The 17478-nt window shown below is 46.8% G+C and overlaps 1 protein-coding gene across 1 annotated transcript; it reads left to right on the top strand.

Annotated features, from left to right (window-relative positions):
- Positions 1–5881: 5881 nt before the first annotated feature.
- LOC127570193 (5-beta-cholestane-3-alpha,7-alpha-diol 12-alpha-hydroxylase-like) lies at positions 5882–9592 on the top strand. The gene has a single exon (XM_052015464.1). It carries the CDS (start codon positions 5894–5896, stop codon positions 7424–7426), a length of 1533 nt encoding a protein of 510 aa, XP_051871424.1. The 5' UTR covers positions 5882–5893; the 3' UTR covers positions 7427–9592.
- Positions 9593–17478: the final 7886 nt, after the last annotated feature.

Genomic DNA, 17478 nt, shown 5'->3' with positions numbered 1-17478 from the left:
CGAATCCTGAGACTCCTCCACGACGGCATGCTTGCCACAGTCATGGTCAGCAACAGTAACTGTGAGTCTTTTCAAGTCAAATCAGGAGTAAAACGGATGTGTGATTGCCCCAACTTTGTTCATCATCTTCATTGTGACAATCATCCACATCATCAAGGACGATCTACCCCCCAGGAATCGAAATTGTCTACAGAACAGATGGCAGACTTTTCAATCTTGCCTGTTTCAAGTCCAAAAACAAGACATCCACGAGTTCCCTCATCGAGTTCCAATATGCAGATGACAACTGTGTTGCAGCTCTCTCAGAAAACCACTTACAACAGATTCTAACTGCCTCCAACCGTGCGTACACAAAACTTGGACTTACCATCAATTCCAAGAAGACTCAGATCATCTACCAACCGTCAACAACGGTTACAAATCGGACAGAACCATCAATTCAACTTGGCAAAACAACCCTGGCAAACATGGACCATTTCCCATATCTTGGAAGTCAGCTCTTCTCCAATGTCAACCTTAATGACGAGATCCAACATCGTCTTAAATGTGCTGGAACAGCTTTTGGACATCTCCGAACAAGAGTCTTTCATGATCGTGACATCTGAACAGACACTAAAATGTTAGTGTAGAAAGCAGTGGTGATCCCAATGCTCGTGTATGCATCAGAAACCTGGACAACATACCGACGACATCTGAAGGCACTTGAAAATTTCCATCAACGCTGTCTTCGAAACATCTTAAATATCAGCTGGGAATATAGAAGAACCAACATCAGCATGCTAAATTGAAGCAAAGACAACAAGCATTGAAACCTACGTTATCAAGAACAAACTAAGATGGAGCAGTCATGTTGTTCAGATGAAAGACGAACGTCTGCCGAAACAAATCTTCTACTCCCAGCTTAAAGTAAGCAAATGTAAAAGAGGCGGACAACAGAAGAGATTTCGAGACGTCTCAAAAGCCAACATGAAGAAATATAAAATCGACATCAACAATTGGGAAACCAATGCCAAGGACAGGAAACTCTGGCAAACCATCATCCGAGAAGGAACAGCAACTTTCGAAGCCAACAGATGTGCAGAATTAGAAGAAAAGAGAAGAAAATGGAAAGAGAGGCAGCAACAACCAAAGCCCGATCTGCCGTCTGGAACTACCTGTCCTGAATGCGGAAGAACTTTCCGAGCCAAGATTGGACTCATAAGCCACTTGAAAGCCCATAAATAGATCAACGGAATGAAGACCATCATCCTCGACCTCGAGAAATAGGCACATTCATACTTGAACAATTTGGATGTGGATGTAGGAGGAATGTTTGCTGGCCACAACAGAGCTAGTGGAAGACTGGAGGACAGTAAATGTGCTTCTCCCTTTCTGAAAAGGGCAGCAGCAAAAAGCCTGGCAATTACAGAGGTGTGAGCCTAAACATCGGTGAGAGGTAAGTTATTGGAAAAATTCTGACGGCAAGGATTAATGATCACTTGGAAAGGCAGGGACTATTCAGAGATAGCCAACAAGGCTCTGACACTGGAAGATTCTGTTTGACTAATCGGCTTGAAATTTTGAGGGGGGTAACAAAGTGTGTTGATGAGGGTAGTGCGGTAAGTGTGCTTTACATGGACTTCTGTAAGGCCTTTGCCAAGGCCCCACATAGGAGACTGGTCCAAGAGGTTGGGGCCCATGGGATCAAGGGCAAGTTGGCTAATTAGATCCAAAATTGGTGTTGGGATAGAGGTTGGTGGTAAAGTGTTGCTTTTATAATTGGATGCCTTTGACCAATGGTGTTCCACAGGGATTGGTGCTGGCACCCTCGATTTGGACATGCATGTTGGTGACATGATCAGTAAATTCACAGATGCCACAAGGTTTGGTGGAGTTGTTGATAGTGAGCAGGGTAGTCTTAGGGTACAGGGTGAGATTGATGCATTGGTGAAACGGCAGATGGAGTTGAATCCTGATAAATGTGAGGTGAGGCAATTTGGAAGTAGTAATGAGGCCTGGACATAGAACGGGAATGGTAGGATCCAAGGGACTACTGAGAGACAGAGGGACCTTGATGTACAAGCCCAAAGATCCTTGAAGTTAGCAAAGCAGGTAGACAACATGGTCAAGAAGGCATAGGGGATGCTGGCTTTCATTTGTTGGGGCATTCAATACAATAGCAAGGAAGTAATGCTCCAACTTTATAAAACATTGGTCAGACCTAGCTGGAGTACTGTGTTCAGTTGTGGTCATCACACTATAGGAAAGATGTGATAGCACTGGAGAGGGCACAAAAGAGATTCACTGGGATGTTGCCTGGAATGGAGCATTTCAGTTACGACACTGGAGAAACTCGGTCTGTTTTCTCCAGAGCGGAGATCTAGAGGTTAAGGAGAGTTATAACTGAGGTATATAAAATTATGAGGGGTATAGATAGGGTAGACTGCAGGAAACCTTTTCCCATATCAACATAGATTAAACTAGAGGACATAGATTTAGAGGAAGAGATTTAGATGGGATCTGACAGAGGCCTTTTCCACCCAGAGAGTGGTGAATACCTGGAATGCACTGCCTGAGAAAGTGATGGATGCAGAGTCACTGATAGCATTTAAGAAGTGTCTGGATGAGTGCTTGAAGTGTCTAGGCATAGAGGGCTATGGTGAGTGTGGATGTTGTGGGCCGAAGGATCTGTTTCCATGCTATACAAATCTCAGAACATTGGTCACAGGCTTCCAATCACAAAAGTAACCTTCTATCACAATCCCTGCTCCTATTCTCCAGACAATTTTGGATCCATTTTGACAACTTGCCCTGGATATCATGGGCTCTAATCTTTTGGACCAATCTCCCATGTGCGCCTTGCAAAGGCCTTACTGAAGTCCATGCAGACCACACCGACCACAATGGCTTCATCAATATATTTTGCTACTACTTAGAATAGCCCATTTGTGAAGTGTCGACCATTCTATCTGCCAAGGGAGTTCGCTTCAGCTATCCTGATGGCAGTCTACATCCCACCACAGACGGACATGAAGCCTGCACTCAATGAGCTATACTCCGTGGTCAATAATCTTCAGACAGGATACCCTGAGGCCCTCTTCATCATCGCGGGGGACACCAATCAGACCAACCTCAGGAGTGTGTTACCAAAATACTATCAGCACATCTCCTGCTCCACCAGGGGCGCCAACACCCTTGACCACTGCTATACAACCATCAAAGATGCCTTCTGAGCCACCCCACATCCTCACTTTGGGAAATCAGACCACCAGGCTGTGCTCCTTCTCCCTGCATACGAACAGAAACTGAAACGGGAGGATCCGGTACAGAGAGTCGTGCAGTGCTGGTCTGAGGAAGCAGATGAGCTTCTACATGACTTCTACATGACTGCTTTGAGACAGTGGGCTGGACCATGTTCAAAGACTCAGCTGCCAGCCTTGATGACTATGCCACCACCATCACAGACTTTATCAGCAAGTGTGTGGAGGACTGTGTACCAAAGAGGACAATACGGGTGTTCCCAAACAGGAAGCCGTGGATGAACCGGGAGATCCACTCCCTACTGAAGGAGAAGACTGCTGCACACAAATCTGGTAATCCTGATCTGTATAAGAAAGCGAGGTATGACCTTCGTAAAGCTATAAGGGATGCCAAGAGGCAATACCAACTCAAAATAGAGTCCCTGACCAGCCTCCAGTTATGGCAGGGTGTACATGCCATAACAGGCTACAAGACGGTCAGGCTGCATAACTAACAACAGCGCATCACTTCCTGATGAACTTAACGCATTCTATGCACGTTTTGAACAAAAAGGAAGTGGATTGTCACCATCAACTCTGACAGCCACCAACGCAGCTGAACCTGTGATCACAGTGGAGGACGTAAGATCAGTCTTCCCAAGAGGGAACACGAGGAAAGCACCTGGCCCAGATGGTGTCCTGGGCCGCGTGCTCAGATCTTGTGCTGATCAGCTGGCAGAAGTATTTGCGGATATATTCAACCTCTCCCTGCTTCAATCTCAAGTTCCCTCCTGTTTTAAGAAGACCACTATCATCCCGGTACCAATGAAAAGCAAGGTAACATGCCTCAATGACTACCGACCAGTGGCTCTGACATCCACCATCATGAAGTGCTTAGAGAGGTTGGTCATGGCACGCATCAACTCCAGCCTACCAGACAACCTGGACCCACTGCAATTCGCCTATCACTGAAACGGGTCTACAGCGGATGCCATCTCCCTGGCCCTTCACTCAGCTCTGGAGCATCTGGCCAGTAAAGACACCTATGTTAGACTATTGTTTATTGACTACAGCTCTGCCTTCAATACAATAATACCAAGCAAGCTTGTCACCAAACTCCGAGACCTAGGACTCAACACTTCCCTCTGTAACTGGATCCTTGACATTCTCACAAACAGACCGCAATCAGTGAGGATAGGCAGCAATCCCTCCGGCATGATTATTCTCAACACTGGTGCACCTCAAGGCTGCGTCCTCAGCCCTCTACTCTACTCCCTATACACTCATGACTGTGTGGCCAGATTCTGCCCTAATTCCATCTATCAGTTTGCAGATGATACCACTGTTGTAGGCCGTATCTCAAACAGTGATGAGTTGGAGTACAAGAAGGAGATAGAGAGCTTAGTGGCATGGTGTCATGACAACAACCTTGCCCTCAATGTCAACAAAACTAAAGAGCTGGTCATTGACTTCAGGAAAGGGGGCGGTGTACATACACCTGTCTGCATCAATGGTGCTGAGGTTGAGAGGGTTGACAGCTTCAAGTTCCTGGGAGTGAACATCACCAACAAGCTGTCCTGGACAAACCACGTGGATGCCATGGCCAAGAAACCTCACCAGCACCTCTACTTCCTCAAAAGGCTGAAGAAATTTGGTTTGTCCCCTTTGATTCTCACCAACTTTTACCGATGCACCATAGAAGCATTGTATCAGGATGTATCAAGGCTTGGTACGGCAACTGCTCTGCCCAACACCGCAAGAAGCTGCAGAGAGTTGTGGACACAGCCCAGTGCATTACGGACACCAGTCTCCCCTCCTTGGACTCTGTCTTTACCTCTGGTTGTCTTGGTGTAGCAGCCAGCATAATCAAAGACCCCACCCACCCGGGACATTCTCTCTTCTCTACTCTTCCATCGGCGAGAAGATACAAGAGCCTGAGGGCACGTACCACCAGACTTAAGGACAGCTTCTACCCCACAGTGATAAGACTATTGAACAGTTCCCTTATACAATGAGATGGACTATGACCTATGACCTCATGACCTCAATATCTACCTTGTTGTGACCTTGCACCTTATTGCACTGCACTTTCTCTGTAGCTGTGACACTTTACTCCGTACTGTTATTGTTCTTACCTGTACTACATCAATGCACTCTGTACTGACTCAATGTAACTGCACTGTGTAATGAATTGACCTGTAAGATCGGTTTGTAAGACAAGTTTTTCACTGTTCCTCGGTATAAGTGACAATAATAAACCAATACCAATACCATTTCCTTCATGCAGAATGTAACAAAAACTTGTTTTGACTTAATGCCTTAAAGTAGCAGGTGCCTGGAACGTGGTGACAAGAGAGGTAGTGGAAGCAGATGGTAGAGCAACCCTTAAGGGGCTCATGGGCAGACGCATGAAGAGGCAGCGGATGGAGGGACATAGGCCATGTGTAGACCAGCGATTAATTCAAATTGGCATCACATTCGACATAGAAAACGTGCGTCAATGTGCCCGTTCCTGTGCTATATGTCTTAAGTTCATTCCAAAGTATTGCCTATTGCAGAATCTTCTTAGTGAAGGACAGTTAACAAAGGTTAATAACTCCTCCCACACCAAAGTCACGGCACACACCGTCACTGGTGAGTGAAAAGGGGTTGCAGCAGTCAGTTTCTTCCACACCATGGCTTACGTGCTTTTGAGCCTGACAATCCTTCTCGTCGCCCTCCTTTACTTTCTGGGCGCTTTGAGAAGAAGGAGACCTAACGAGCCGCCCCTGGACACAGGCCACCTGCCATGGCTCGGCCACGTCCTGTCCTTCCGAAGGGACACGGAGCAGTTCCTGCAGGAGATGCAGAAAAAGCACGGGGATATCTTCACAGTCCAGCTAGCCGGCCGTTACATTACGTTCCTGATGGACCCGATATCCTACGGAGCCGTGGTGAAGGCGCCGAGATCGAAGCTAGACTTTGAAAAGTCTTCGGTTGAGTTGGTTGCAAGGGTGTTCGGATATCATGCCCAAGAAGGTTTCCAAAAATCCGTGGCCAGATTGCACAACAAATACCTAATGGGGAACGGGTTGGTGGACTTGACCCAAGTCATGATGATGAATCTGCAGAAACTGATGCTTCACCAGCCAGTGGACGGTGCCGGGGAATGGAAGCAAGATGGACTGTTTCATTACTGCTACAACATAATGTTCAGGGCGGGCTACCTCGCCCTGTTCGGCACCGAGTCAGCTCATGGCGATCAGGACCGTGCCGTTCAGCTGGACCGAGAGCACTCGGACCAACTCTTCGTCCAGTTCAGGAAGTACGACCGACTGTTCCCCGGGCTGGTTCACGCCGTGCTCCCGGCCAGGAAGAAGCTGGAAGCCGAGAGGCTCAAGAGGAAGTTCTGGGACCTGCTCTCGGTGCAGGGCATGAGAAGCCGGGAGCAGGTCAGCGACTGGGTCTCGGAGCGCCAGCGGCAGCTGAACGAACAAGGTGTGAATCTCGAGATGCAGAGCCGCTACATGTTCCTGCTGCTCTGGGCGTCGCAGGGGAACACCGGTCCCTCGGCGTTCTGGCTCCTCCTAAACCTCTGCCGCTGCCCTCAAGCAATGAGCGCAGCGCGGGCCGAAGTGGACCAATTGCTGGCGCAGACCGGCCAGCGAGCGACGGCGGGCGGGCCGCCCGTCAACCTGACCCGGGACATGTTGCAGAAGACCCCGGTGCTGGACAGCGCCGTGGAGGAGAGCCTGCGTTTGAACGCCGCTCCGCTACTGACCAGGGCCGTGGTTCAGGACACTGAGCTGGCGATGGCCGACGGCCGGCGCTACTCGCTGCGGAAAGGGGACTGGGTGGCTCTCTTCCCTCACCTGTCGGCGCAGATGGACCCGGAGGTGCACCCGCGGCCGCACTCCTTCCAGTTCGACCGGTTCCTCAACGCGGACGGGACGAGGAAGACGGACTTCTACAAGAAGGGGCAGAAGGTGAAATATTACAGCATGCCGTGGGGAGCAGGCGTCAGAATGTGTCCCGGTCGCTTCTTCGCAACCAACGAACTGAAGCAGTTCGCTTTCCTCATGCTGTGCTACTTCGACTTCGAGCTGCTCAACCCCGAGGAGAAGATACCTCCCATTGATACTAGCCGCTGGGGTCTTGGCACAACGCATCCTACTTACGATGTCCAGTTTAGATACCGTCTGAGGGTTCAGCTGCTTGCTAATCACTAGAAATTGAAAAGAGAGATCGATAGAGTTCTGGGTTTGAAAGGAATCAATGGGTAGTGAGTTAGGACAGGAACCGAGGCGAGGTAGAACATCAGCCACTATCCTGAAGAATGCTGGAGCATGTTCGAGGGACAGGTAATAGGAGCAGGAGTGGGACAGGTGCCCCATTAAGCCTGCTCTGCCATTCAACTGCTTACTGCTTATCTGCCACGGCCTCAAATCGACTTAGAGTCATAGAATTATATAGCAGTGAAATAGGTGATTCAACCCAATCGTCCATGTCATAGAAACATAGAAAACCTACAGCACAATTCAGGCCCTTCGGCCCACAAAGCTGTGCCGAACATGTCCCTACCCTAGAACTTACTAGGCTTACCCATAGCCCTCTATTTTTCTCAGCCCCATGTCCATGTCAACCATGATATCTATCTGAGCTAGTCCCATATGGCTGCGTGTGGCTCATCTCATACTTTTCTATCCACGTCTCTGGTCTCAATGTCTTTTACGCATTGTGATTGTACCCACTTCAACCACTTCCTACAGCAGCTCATTCCACATACCCACCACCCTCTCTGTGAAAAATTTACTCATCAGATCCCTTTTAAATCCTTCCCCCCCCCCCCATCTTAAATCTATGTCCTCTAGTTTTAGACTCCCCTGCCCTGGGAAAAAGATTGTGGCCACCCATTTTATCAATGGCCCTCATGATTTTATATACTTGTATAAAATCACCCCTCAGCCTCCTACAATCCAGGGAAAAAAGTCCCAGCTTATCCAGCCACTCTTCATAACTCAAGCCCTCCAGTCCCAGTAATATTCTTGTGAATCTTCTCTGCACCTTTTCCAGCTTAATGACATCCTTCTTAGAGCTGGGTGACCAGAAATGCACACAGTACTCCAAATGTGGTCTCACCAATGACTTGTACAGTTGTAACATGACATCCCAACTCCTGCATTCACTGCCCTGACCAATGAACGCAAGCATGCCAAGCACCTTCTTCACCACCCTGTCTACCTGTGTCACCATTTTCAGGGAACTGTGTGCTGAACTAGATATCTCTGTTCAACAGCACTCACCAAGGGTCTACCATTTACTGTGCCAGTCCTGCTCTGGTTTAACTGACCAAATGCAACACTCCACATTTGTCTGAGTTAAACTCCATTTCTCAGCCCACTTCCCCAGTTCATCTAGGTCCTGTCATTGTCACAGATAACTTTCTTCACTATCCATTACACCACCAATTTTGGTGTCATCCCCAAAATTACTAAGCATGTCAACAACATTTTCATCCAAATCATTGGCATCAATGATAAACATCAGTAGACCCAGCACTGATCGCTGTCATACACCACTGGTCACAGGCCTCCAATCTGAATGACAACCCTCTACTACCACCCTCTGTCTCCTTTTGTATCCAATTGGCTAGCTCACCCTGGATCCCACGTTATCTAACCTTACAGACTAGTCTACCATGGGCAACCTTGTCAAATGTACTGACTCGGTGAATGTCCCTTTAAGATAGAGTTAGTAGTGTGTGTGTGTGTGTGTGTGTGTGTGTGTGGCGTGCAACCAAAGATAAAGGACGTAATGACGTTGTTGAAGAAGTCAGTCGAAGTCAGTCAGAGAGAGAGAGAGAGAGAGAGAAGGGAGAGAGACACCAGCCTGCGAGTTTCTCAGTTGATGGATGAGAAACAATAACTTGTGTCTGTTACTGCAATCCACGTATGGAAATAGGAAGTAATCCAGTGGAGTTCACTTTGTTGTTTACCTGTAAAGGGAAACAGGTATTAGTGTGGACGGCCATGATTCGGGTGCTTTTCGGGGTGAGGAAGTCACTACTGAGTAAACACTGAGGTGTTGTTTGGGTTCCATTGTGGAACATTTGGATTTTGTAATTACTCTCTATGTTCTCTCTACATCTACGTTTTATCTTCAGACAATGGTGGTTGTTGAAGAAGCCTTTGCTCATGTTTCACCTTATGGCTTGCTGAACTGAACTTTAAGAACCATTCCTGGACTTGGAGTTTGGGACTTTGCCACACACACATGAAGGATTTAGTTTTTGGGGTTAATGTTCAAGGTTTAACATTTTTACGACTAACATACTAACATTTTTACTTTTATTTTTCTTATTATCATATGTAGTGATTAATAAAATAGTTTTTAACACTGAACCATGACTCAGTGTGTTTCTTTTATTGCTGGTTCATGACACAAAGGCCTTGCTAAAGTCCATGTAGACAACGTCTACTGGCCTATCCTCATCAATCATGTTCATTACCTCCTTAAAAAACTTAACAAATTTTTCAGCCCTGCTAACTACCCCTTTTCAATCCATTCAATTCCAAATGGCGCTGTCCCTCAGGATCCCCTCAAATAACTTTCCCATTTTTGATGTTAGGTGGGGAGCTGATGGGCAGATGGAGCCAAGTGGGGCGGGTAAGGGGTATGGTAGAGACAGAGGCTGGAAGATGATCAGTGAAACCAGATGGAGGAGGGATGATGGGCAGGTGGGGTAGGGAGAGGGAGTTAAGAGACAGAGGCTGTTGCAAGATAGGTGTAAACAGATAAGGAACATATAACATAACCTCTCCTGTCTCTCCTTATAACTGAACTGCTTGATCCCAGGCATCATCGTGGTGAATCTTGTCTGCACCCTCTGCAGTGCTATCACATCTTTCCTATAGTGTGGTGATCATAGAACACCACACTGCAGCACAGTACAGCACAGCAACAGGCCTTTCAGCCCAGTATGTTGTGCCAAGCTAATTAAACTAGTAATTAAATGCCTAATCCTTACACAATGTCCATATCCCTCCATTCTCTGCATACTCATGTGCCTATCCAAGAGCCTCTTGAATGTCTCCATCATATTTGCCTCCACCACCACCCCAGGCAACACATTCCAGGCACCCACCACTCTCTGTGTAAAAAACTTGCTCTGCACATCTCCTTTGAACTTAACCCTTTTCACCTTAAATGCATGTCATTTAGTATTAGACATTTCGACCCTGGGAAAAAACTACCAGCTGTCTACCCTATCTATGCATCTCATAATCTTGTAAACCTCTATCAGATCTCCCTTCAGCCTCTGCTGCTCTAGAGAAAACAACACGTTCGCCCAACCTCTCCTATAGCACATGCCCTCTGATCCAGGCAGCATCCTGGTGAACCCCTTCTGCACGCTCTCTAGAGCCTCTATGTCCTTCCTATAATGGAGCAACCAGAATGGAATGCAGTACTCCAGATGTGGCCCAACTAGAGTTTTATAAAGCTGCTGCATAAGAACATAGAACAGTACAGCTCAGAACAGGGCCTTTGGCCCACAATGTTGTGCTGACATAGCTAATCCCTCCTTCCTACAGAATGCCCATATCCCTCCATTTTCCTCTCTTTTATGTACCCATCCAAGCCCCTCTTAAAAGCCCCCAATGAATTTGCCTCCACCACCCTATCAGGCAACGCATTCCAGGCATCCACCACTCTCTGAGTAAAAAATGTACCCCTCATGTCTGTTCTGAACCTACCCCCTTGCACCTTAAACGCATGCCCTCTGGTATTGGATCACTCAATAATGGGAAAAAGATGTTGGTTGTCCACCCCATTTATGCCCCTTATGATTTTACACACTTCCAACAGATCACCCCTCAGCCACCGCCTCTCTAGAGAAAAGGGCCCAAGTTTGTCCAGTCTCTCCTGATAGTACGTGCCCTCTAATCCAGGCATCATCCAAGTAAACCTCCTCTGCACCCTCTCTAAAGCCTCGACATCCTTCCTAGAGTGAGGTGACCAGAATTGCACACAATACTCTAAATGCAGCCTAACCAGAGACCAGAGTTTTATAGAGATGCATCGTAACTTCTTGACTCCTGTACGCAATACCTTGATTAATGAAAGCAAGAATTCCATAAGCCTTCTTAACCACCCTGTCTACCTGTATAGCCACTCTGAATGAGCCATGGACTTGCACCCCATGGTCTCTCTGCTCTTCCACACTGTTAAGGGTCTTGCATTTAGGAGTGTACTGCCTCTTGACATTCATCCTACCAAGGTGCAGCACCTCAGATTTATCCGGGTTAAACTCCATCTGCCATTTCTCTGCCCACATCTGCAACTGATCTATATCACTGCGTATCAGTCGCCAGTCTTCTACACTATTCACAACTCCACCAATCTTGGTATCATCTGCTAACCCACCCATCAACATACTCATCCAGGTTATTTATGTACATCACAAACAGCAGAGATCCCAGTACAGATCCCTGCGGAACACTACTACTCAAAGACCTCCAGCCTGACCTCCAGCCCGAATAAGTCCCTTCAACCACCACCCTCTGTCTTCTATGGGCCAGACAGTTCTGGATCCACACAGCCAATTCTCCACTGACCCCATGCATCTGAACTTTCTTGATTAACCGATTATGTGGACCTTGTCAAATGCCTTACTGAAGTCCATATAGATGACATCCACAGCTCTACCTTCATCAATCTCTCTCATCGCCCTGTCAAAAAACTCAACCAGGTTAGTAAGACATGACTTGCCTCGCACAAAGCCATGCTGGCTTTCTCTAATCAAGCCATTGGATTCCAGATGCTCATATATCCTATCTCTAAGAATTTTCACCAGCAATTTCCCTACAACTGACATGAGACTCACTGGTCTATAGTTACCTGGATTTTCCTTTGTTCCTTTCTTAAATAGAGGAACAACATTAGCCACTTGCCAGTCATCCAGGACCTCACCCATGGTCAAAGAGGACACAAAGGTGCTAAGGACTTTTCATGGTCCCTCCTGGCTTTCCTAATTATTTCTTGAGTTTGTTTCTAGCTTCTTTATAGCTCTCACGTGCTCTATCTGATCCTAACTTCCGAAGCTCTGCATACTTGTCCTTTTTCTTCTTGACTAAGTTCATCACTTCTCTGGATATCCAAGGTTCCCTTATTTTCCCATTCATGTCCTTCCTTCTAACTGGGACATACCTATCCTGTACCCTATGTATTTGACCCTTAAACACCTTCCACATGTTTGACATGGACTTGCCAGCAAAAAAGTGTTCCCAATTTACTCTACCTAGTTCCTGCCTTATACCTTCATAATTAGCCCTGTTCCAATTTAAAACCCCGCCGCTAGCCCCATAGCTATTCTTATCTATAGCTATCCTGAAATTTAGTGAGCAATGGACACTGTTCTCCAATTGCTCACCCACTGACAGGTGAGTCACCTAGCCAGGCTCATTACCCAACACCAGGTCCAGAATAGCCTCTCCCCTTGTTGGCCTGTCAACATATTGATTTAAGAACCCCTCCTGGATACACGTAACAAATTCTGCTCAAGAAATAATTAGGAAAGCCAAGAGGGACCATGAAAAATCCTTAGCAAGTAGGATTAAGGAGAATCCAAAGGCATTCTGTACCTACATAAGGAATAAGAGGATAACAAGGGAAAGGGTAGGACCACTTAAGGATAAGGAAGGGAATCTATGTTTGGATGCAGAGGATGTGGGTGAGGTTCTGTATGAGTATTTCTCTTCAGTATTTACCCAGGAAAGGGACATGCAGGACGCAGAAATTGGAACTGAGGGCATAAACATGTTTGGGCATTTTGAGGTCAAGGAGGAGGTAGTGTTAGGTCTCCTAAACAGTATTAATGTGGATAAATCCCCTGGGCCTGATGGGATATACCCCAGGTTACTGAGGGAGGTGAGAGAGGAAATTGTTGCACTTAAAAGGTCCCAATTTATATCAGGGAAATTGAAGTCTCCCATGACCCTGTAATCTTTACACATTTCCCTAATCTGTTTGCATATCCGTTCCTCAATGTCCAGGTGGCTATTGGGAGGTCTATAGGTCCAAGAGAGTGATTGCACCCTTCCTATTCCTGAGTTCTACCCATATAGACTCTTGTGTCTGAGCCTCCCATTATGCCTCCCCAGAGTGCAGCTGATATATTATTTCTAATTAGTATTGCAGCTCCAACCCCTCTTTTACCCCCCCTCTCTTTTCCTAAAACTTCAAAACCCTGGTACATCGATCACCCATTCCTGTCCCTCCATCAACCAAGTCTCTGTAATGGCCACAACATCGTAGTTCCATGTACTGATCAATGCTCTAAGTTCATCAATCTTGCCCATAAAGCTCCTAGCATTAAAGTACAAACACTTCAAACCATTTGTCCCATCACATCTGTTATTAGGAATCTGCCCAATACTACATTCCCTGACATCAGCCCTCCTGCCCGTTCCCTCACTTACTGACCTGTTGTTCCGGTTCCCTTCCCCCTGCAAAGCTAGTTTAAACCTTCCCCAGTAGTATTAGCAAACCTCCTTGCCAGGATGTTTGTTCCCCTCCAGTTCAGGTGCAACCTGTCTCTCTTGTACAGGTCACCTCTTCCCCAGAAAAAGTTCCAATGATCCAAGAACTTGAAACCCTGCCCCCTGCACCATCTCCCCAGCCACTCATTTGTCTGTGCTATCATATTGTTCTTTCCTTCACTAGCTCGTGGCACTAGGAGTAATCTGGAGATTACTACCTTGGAGGTCTTCAGCTTCCTTCCTAACTCCCTATACTCATTACGCAGGACATCTACCCCTTTCCTGCCTATGTCATTGATACCAATATGCACCATGACCTCTGGCTGCTCACTCTCCCCATTAAGGATATTCTGCAACCATTCCAAGACATCCAGGACTCTAGCACCCGGGAGGCAACACGCCATCCTGGTGTCCCTCTTGCGGCCCCAGAATCTCCTGTCTGTCCCCCTAACTATTAAGTCCCCTATGAATATCGCTCTGCCTGACTTCACCCTTCTCTTCTGACCCTCAGAGCCAACCACAGTGCTACTGGTCTGGCTGCTGCTGCCTTGCCCAGATAGGTCATCCCCCTCAGCAGTATCCAACAGGGTATACTTGTTGCTGAAAGGAATGGCCACAGGGGGATCCTGCACTGATTTCTTTCTCCCCCTACCTCTCTCAGTGTTCACCTGAATCCTGCACTCTGGGTGTAACCACCTGGTCAAAAGTCCTGTCTATGATTCGCTCAGCGTCCCAGATGATCCTTAGTTCATCCAACTCCAGCACTCTAGCTCCTTAATCTGGTCTTTCAGGAGTTGAAGTTGGCTGCACTTCCCACAGGAGTAGTCATCAGGGAGCCCATCAAGTTCCATGAATTCCCACATTCCACAAGAGGAGCATTCTATTGTCATATCTACCATCCTGCCTACGCTGTCCTAAGGGAATCTAAGAACAAAGCAGCAATAATAAAAGGACTAACTTACCCTTCTTACCTGTTCTTTTGCTTTGGCCTATTCTCGTCGAAGCCTCTTGAGTCAAAGCCTCCAATTTCCCACTCCAACGAAAGCCGCTCCAACGATGGCCACTCTGCTAGACCCTACCTCTCTTTTATTGTTATCCCAAGCAAGGAGAGGGAATAAAACCTCACCAGGTCAGGCGACACTCCGCTCTCTTCCGGCTGCTGCTTCCAGCGCCTGCGCACTGGCTTCTGCTTGGGGGGGGAATACTCCAAGCAAATGGAGAGAGAAAAAAAATCACCAGGTCAGGCGACTCTCTGCTCCCTTCCCACTGTTGTTCATCTTGTTTGTGTTTGGCCTCATCCTGGGCAGTGGAGAAGGCCGAGGACAAACAGGTCAGAGTGAGAAAGGGGAGGGGAGTTGAAATGATATGGAACCAGATGCTTAAGATTGCTGTTGTGGATAAGGCATAGGTGCTGCACAAAACAGTCGCCTAGTCTGCATTTGGTCTTGCCGATGCAAAGAAGGCCATATAGTGAGCAACAAATGCAATAGATGAGGATGGATGAGGTGCAGGTGAATCAGTGCCTCACCTGGAAGGACTGTTTAGGTCCTTGGATGGTGGTGAGGGAGGTGGTGTAGGGGCAAATGTTGCTCCTCCTACGGTTGGAGAGGCAAGTACCAGGGGACAGGAAGGGTGGGTGGGGAGGGATGAGTAGACCAGGGAGTCACAGAGAGATTAGTCCCTACAGAAAGTGGACTGGATGGAGAGGGGGAGATGTGACTGGTGGTGGGATCCTGGATTACCTACCTATTGTATTTGACCAGCAAAAATTAAATAAACTTTTTTCATTTTCAAAGAAACTTGTTGTCCTTTTATAGTCTGATGGTCATCTCTATGTATCACTATAGATTTCACATGAGAATTCTATAATGGCAAAGTTGCCATACATTGAACTCAAACTCTCTAAACTCGAGCAGAACAGCTCCTCGCACTCATTTGTAGTTACTGCTACAAGAAATAGCATTCTCATTCTGTCTGCCTTAAAACTGTATAAGTTCAAAGGAACAGATTCACTTATAAAAGAATATTCTGCAATTGAAATTGATTCATTATTGTCACACTTACCAAGGTACAGTGAAAAGCTTGTCTTGCATTCCATTCATACAGATCAATTCATTACACTGTGCATTGAGGTAGCACAAGGTAAAATAATAATAGAATGCAGTGTCAAAGCTACAGAGAAAGTGCAGTGCAGGTAGACAATAAAGTGCAAGGCCATAACGAGATAGATTGGTCAAGAGTCCATCTTATCATATTAGGGAACCATTCAATGGTCTTATAACAGTGGGATAGAAGCTGTCCTTGAGCCTGGTGGTATGTGCTTTCCGGCTTTTGTATCTTCTGCTTGATGGGAGAGGGGAGAAGAAAGAATATCCGGGGTGGGTAGGGTCTTTGATTATGCTGGCTGCTTTACTGAGGCAGCGAGAAGTGTAGACAGAGTCCATGGAGGAGAGGCTGGTTTCTGTGATGTGCTGAACTGTGTCCACAACTCTCTGCAGTTTCTTGTGGTCATGGAGCAGAGCAGTTGCCATAACAAGCCATGATGCATCCAGATAGGATGCCTTCTATGATACATTGATAAAAATTTTAAGGGTTGACGGAGACATGCCAAATTTCTTAAGCCTCCTGAGGAAGCAGAAGCACCGGTGAGCTGTCTTGGCAGTGCCTTCTACATGGTTGGACCAGGACAAGCTATTGGTGGTTCACTCCCAGGAACTTGAAGGTCTCAATCCTCTCAACCTCAGCACCACTGATGTAGACGGAAGCGTGTGCACTGCCCCCTTCCTGAAGTCAATGACCAGCTCTTTTGTTTTGCTGACATTGAGGGAAAGGTTGTTGTCATGACACCATGTCACTAAGCTCTCTGTCTCATTCCTGTACTCTGACTCATTGTTATTTGAGATACGGCCCACTACGGTGATATCATCTGCAAACGTGTAGATGAAGTTAGAGCAGGACTTGGCCATACAGTCATGAGTGTATAGGGAATAGAGTAAGGGGCTGAGGATGCAGCCTTATGGGGCACCAGTGTTGATAATAATTGCAGCAAAGGTATTCTGCCTTGTGTCAAATTCAGGTTTCCAATATCTGTAGATATCTTGTTTTTAGAGAACATGACTTCAGACTGCTGGAAACAGTAAGAAATGACCAGAGTTAAATGAGAGCAGAGATCATAGAGTCATACAGCACAGAAAGAGACCCTTTGGCCCACCACGTCCATGCTGAGCATCAAGTATCCATTGAGTCATAGAGTCCAACTTGTCCATGCCAACCAAGATGCCTTCTGAGCTAGTCCTATTTGCCTGTGTTTGGCCCGTATCCCTCTGAACCTTCCTATCCATGTACTTGTTGAAATATCTTTTATATGTTGTAATTGTACTTGACCTCTACCTCATCCTCTGGCAGCTTGTTCCATATACCCACCATCCACTGTGTGAAAAATTTGCCCCTCAAGTCCCCTTAACTCTTTCCTATCTCACCTCAAACTTATGGTCTCTGGTTTTACACTCCCGTACCCTGGGAAAAAGATTGTATCTATTCACCTTATCTATGATTTTATGAACCTCTATAAAGTCACCCCTTGGCCTTCCACACCAGCCTACCCAGTCTCTTCTTATAACTTCTGGCAACATCTATACTAATCCCATTTAGCAATCCTTAGTCCATAACCTCTATGCCTAGATGATTCAAGTGCTCATCTATATACTTTTTATCTGTTTTGAGAGTTTCTGACTCCACCACCC

Source organism: Pristis pectinata, chromosome 5 (assembly GCF_009764475.1).
Source record: "Pristis pectinata isolate sPriPec2 chromosome 5, sPriPec2.1.pri, whole genome shotgun sequence".
Taxonomy (NCBI): Eukaryota; Metazoa; Chordata; class Chondrichthyes; order Rhinopristiformes; family Pristidae; genus Pristis; species Pristis pectinata.
The sequence above is the reverse complement of the archived record's forward strand: the minus strand, read 5'-3'. Positions and strand labels throughout refer to the sequence as shown.

Coding starts and splice junctions, on each gene's coding strand:
- LOC127570193 (XM_052015464.1), top strand. CDS start 5,894: ATGGCTTACGTGCTTTTGAGCCTGACAATCCTTCTCGTCGCCCTCCTT.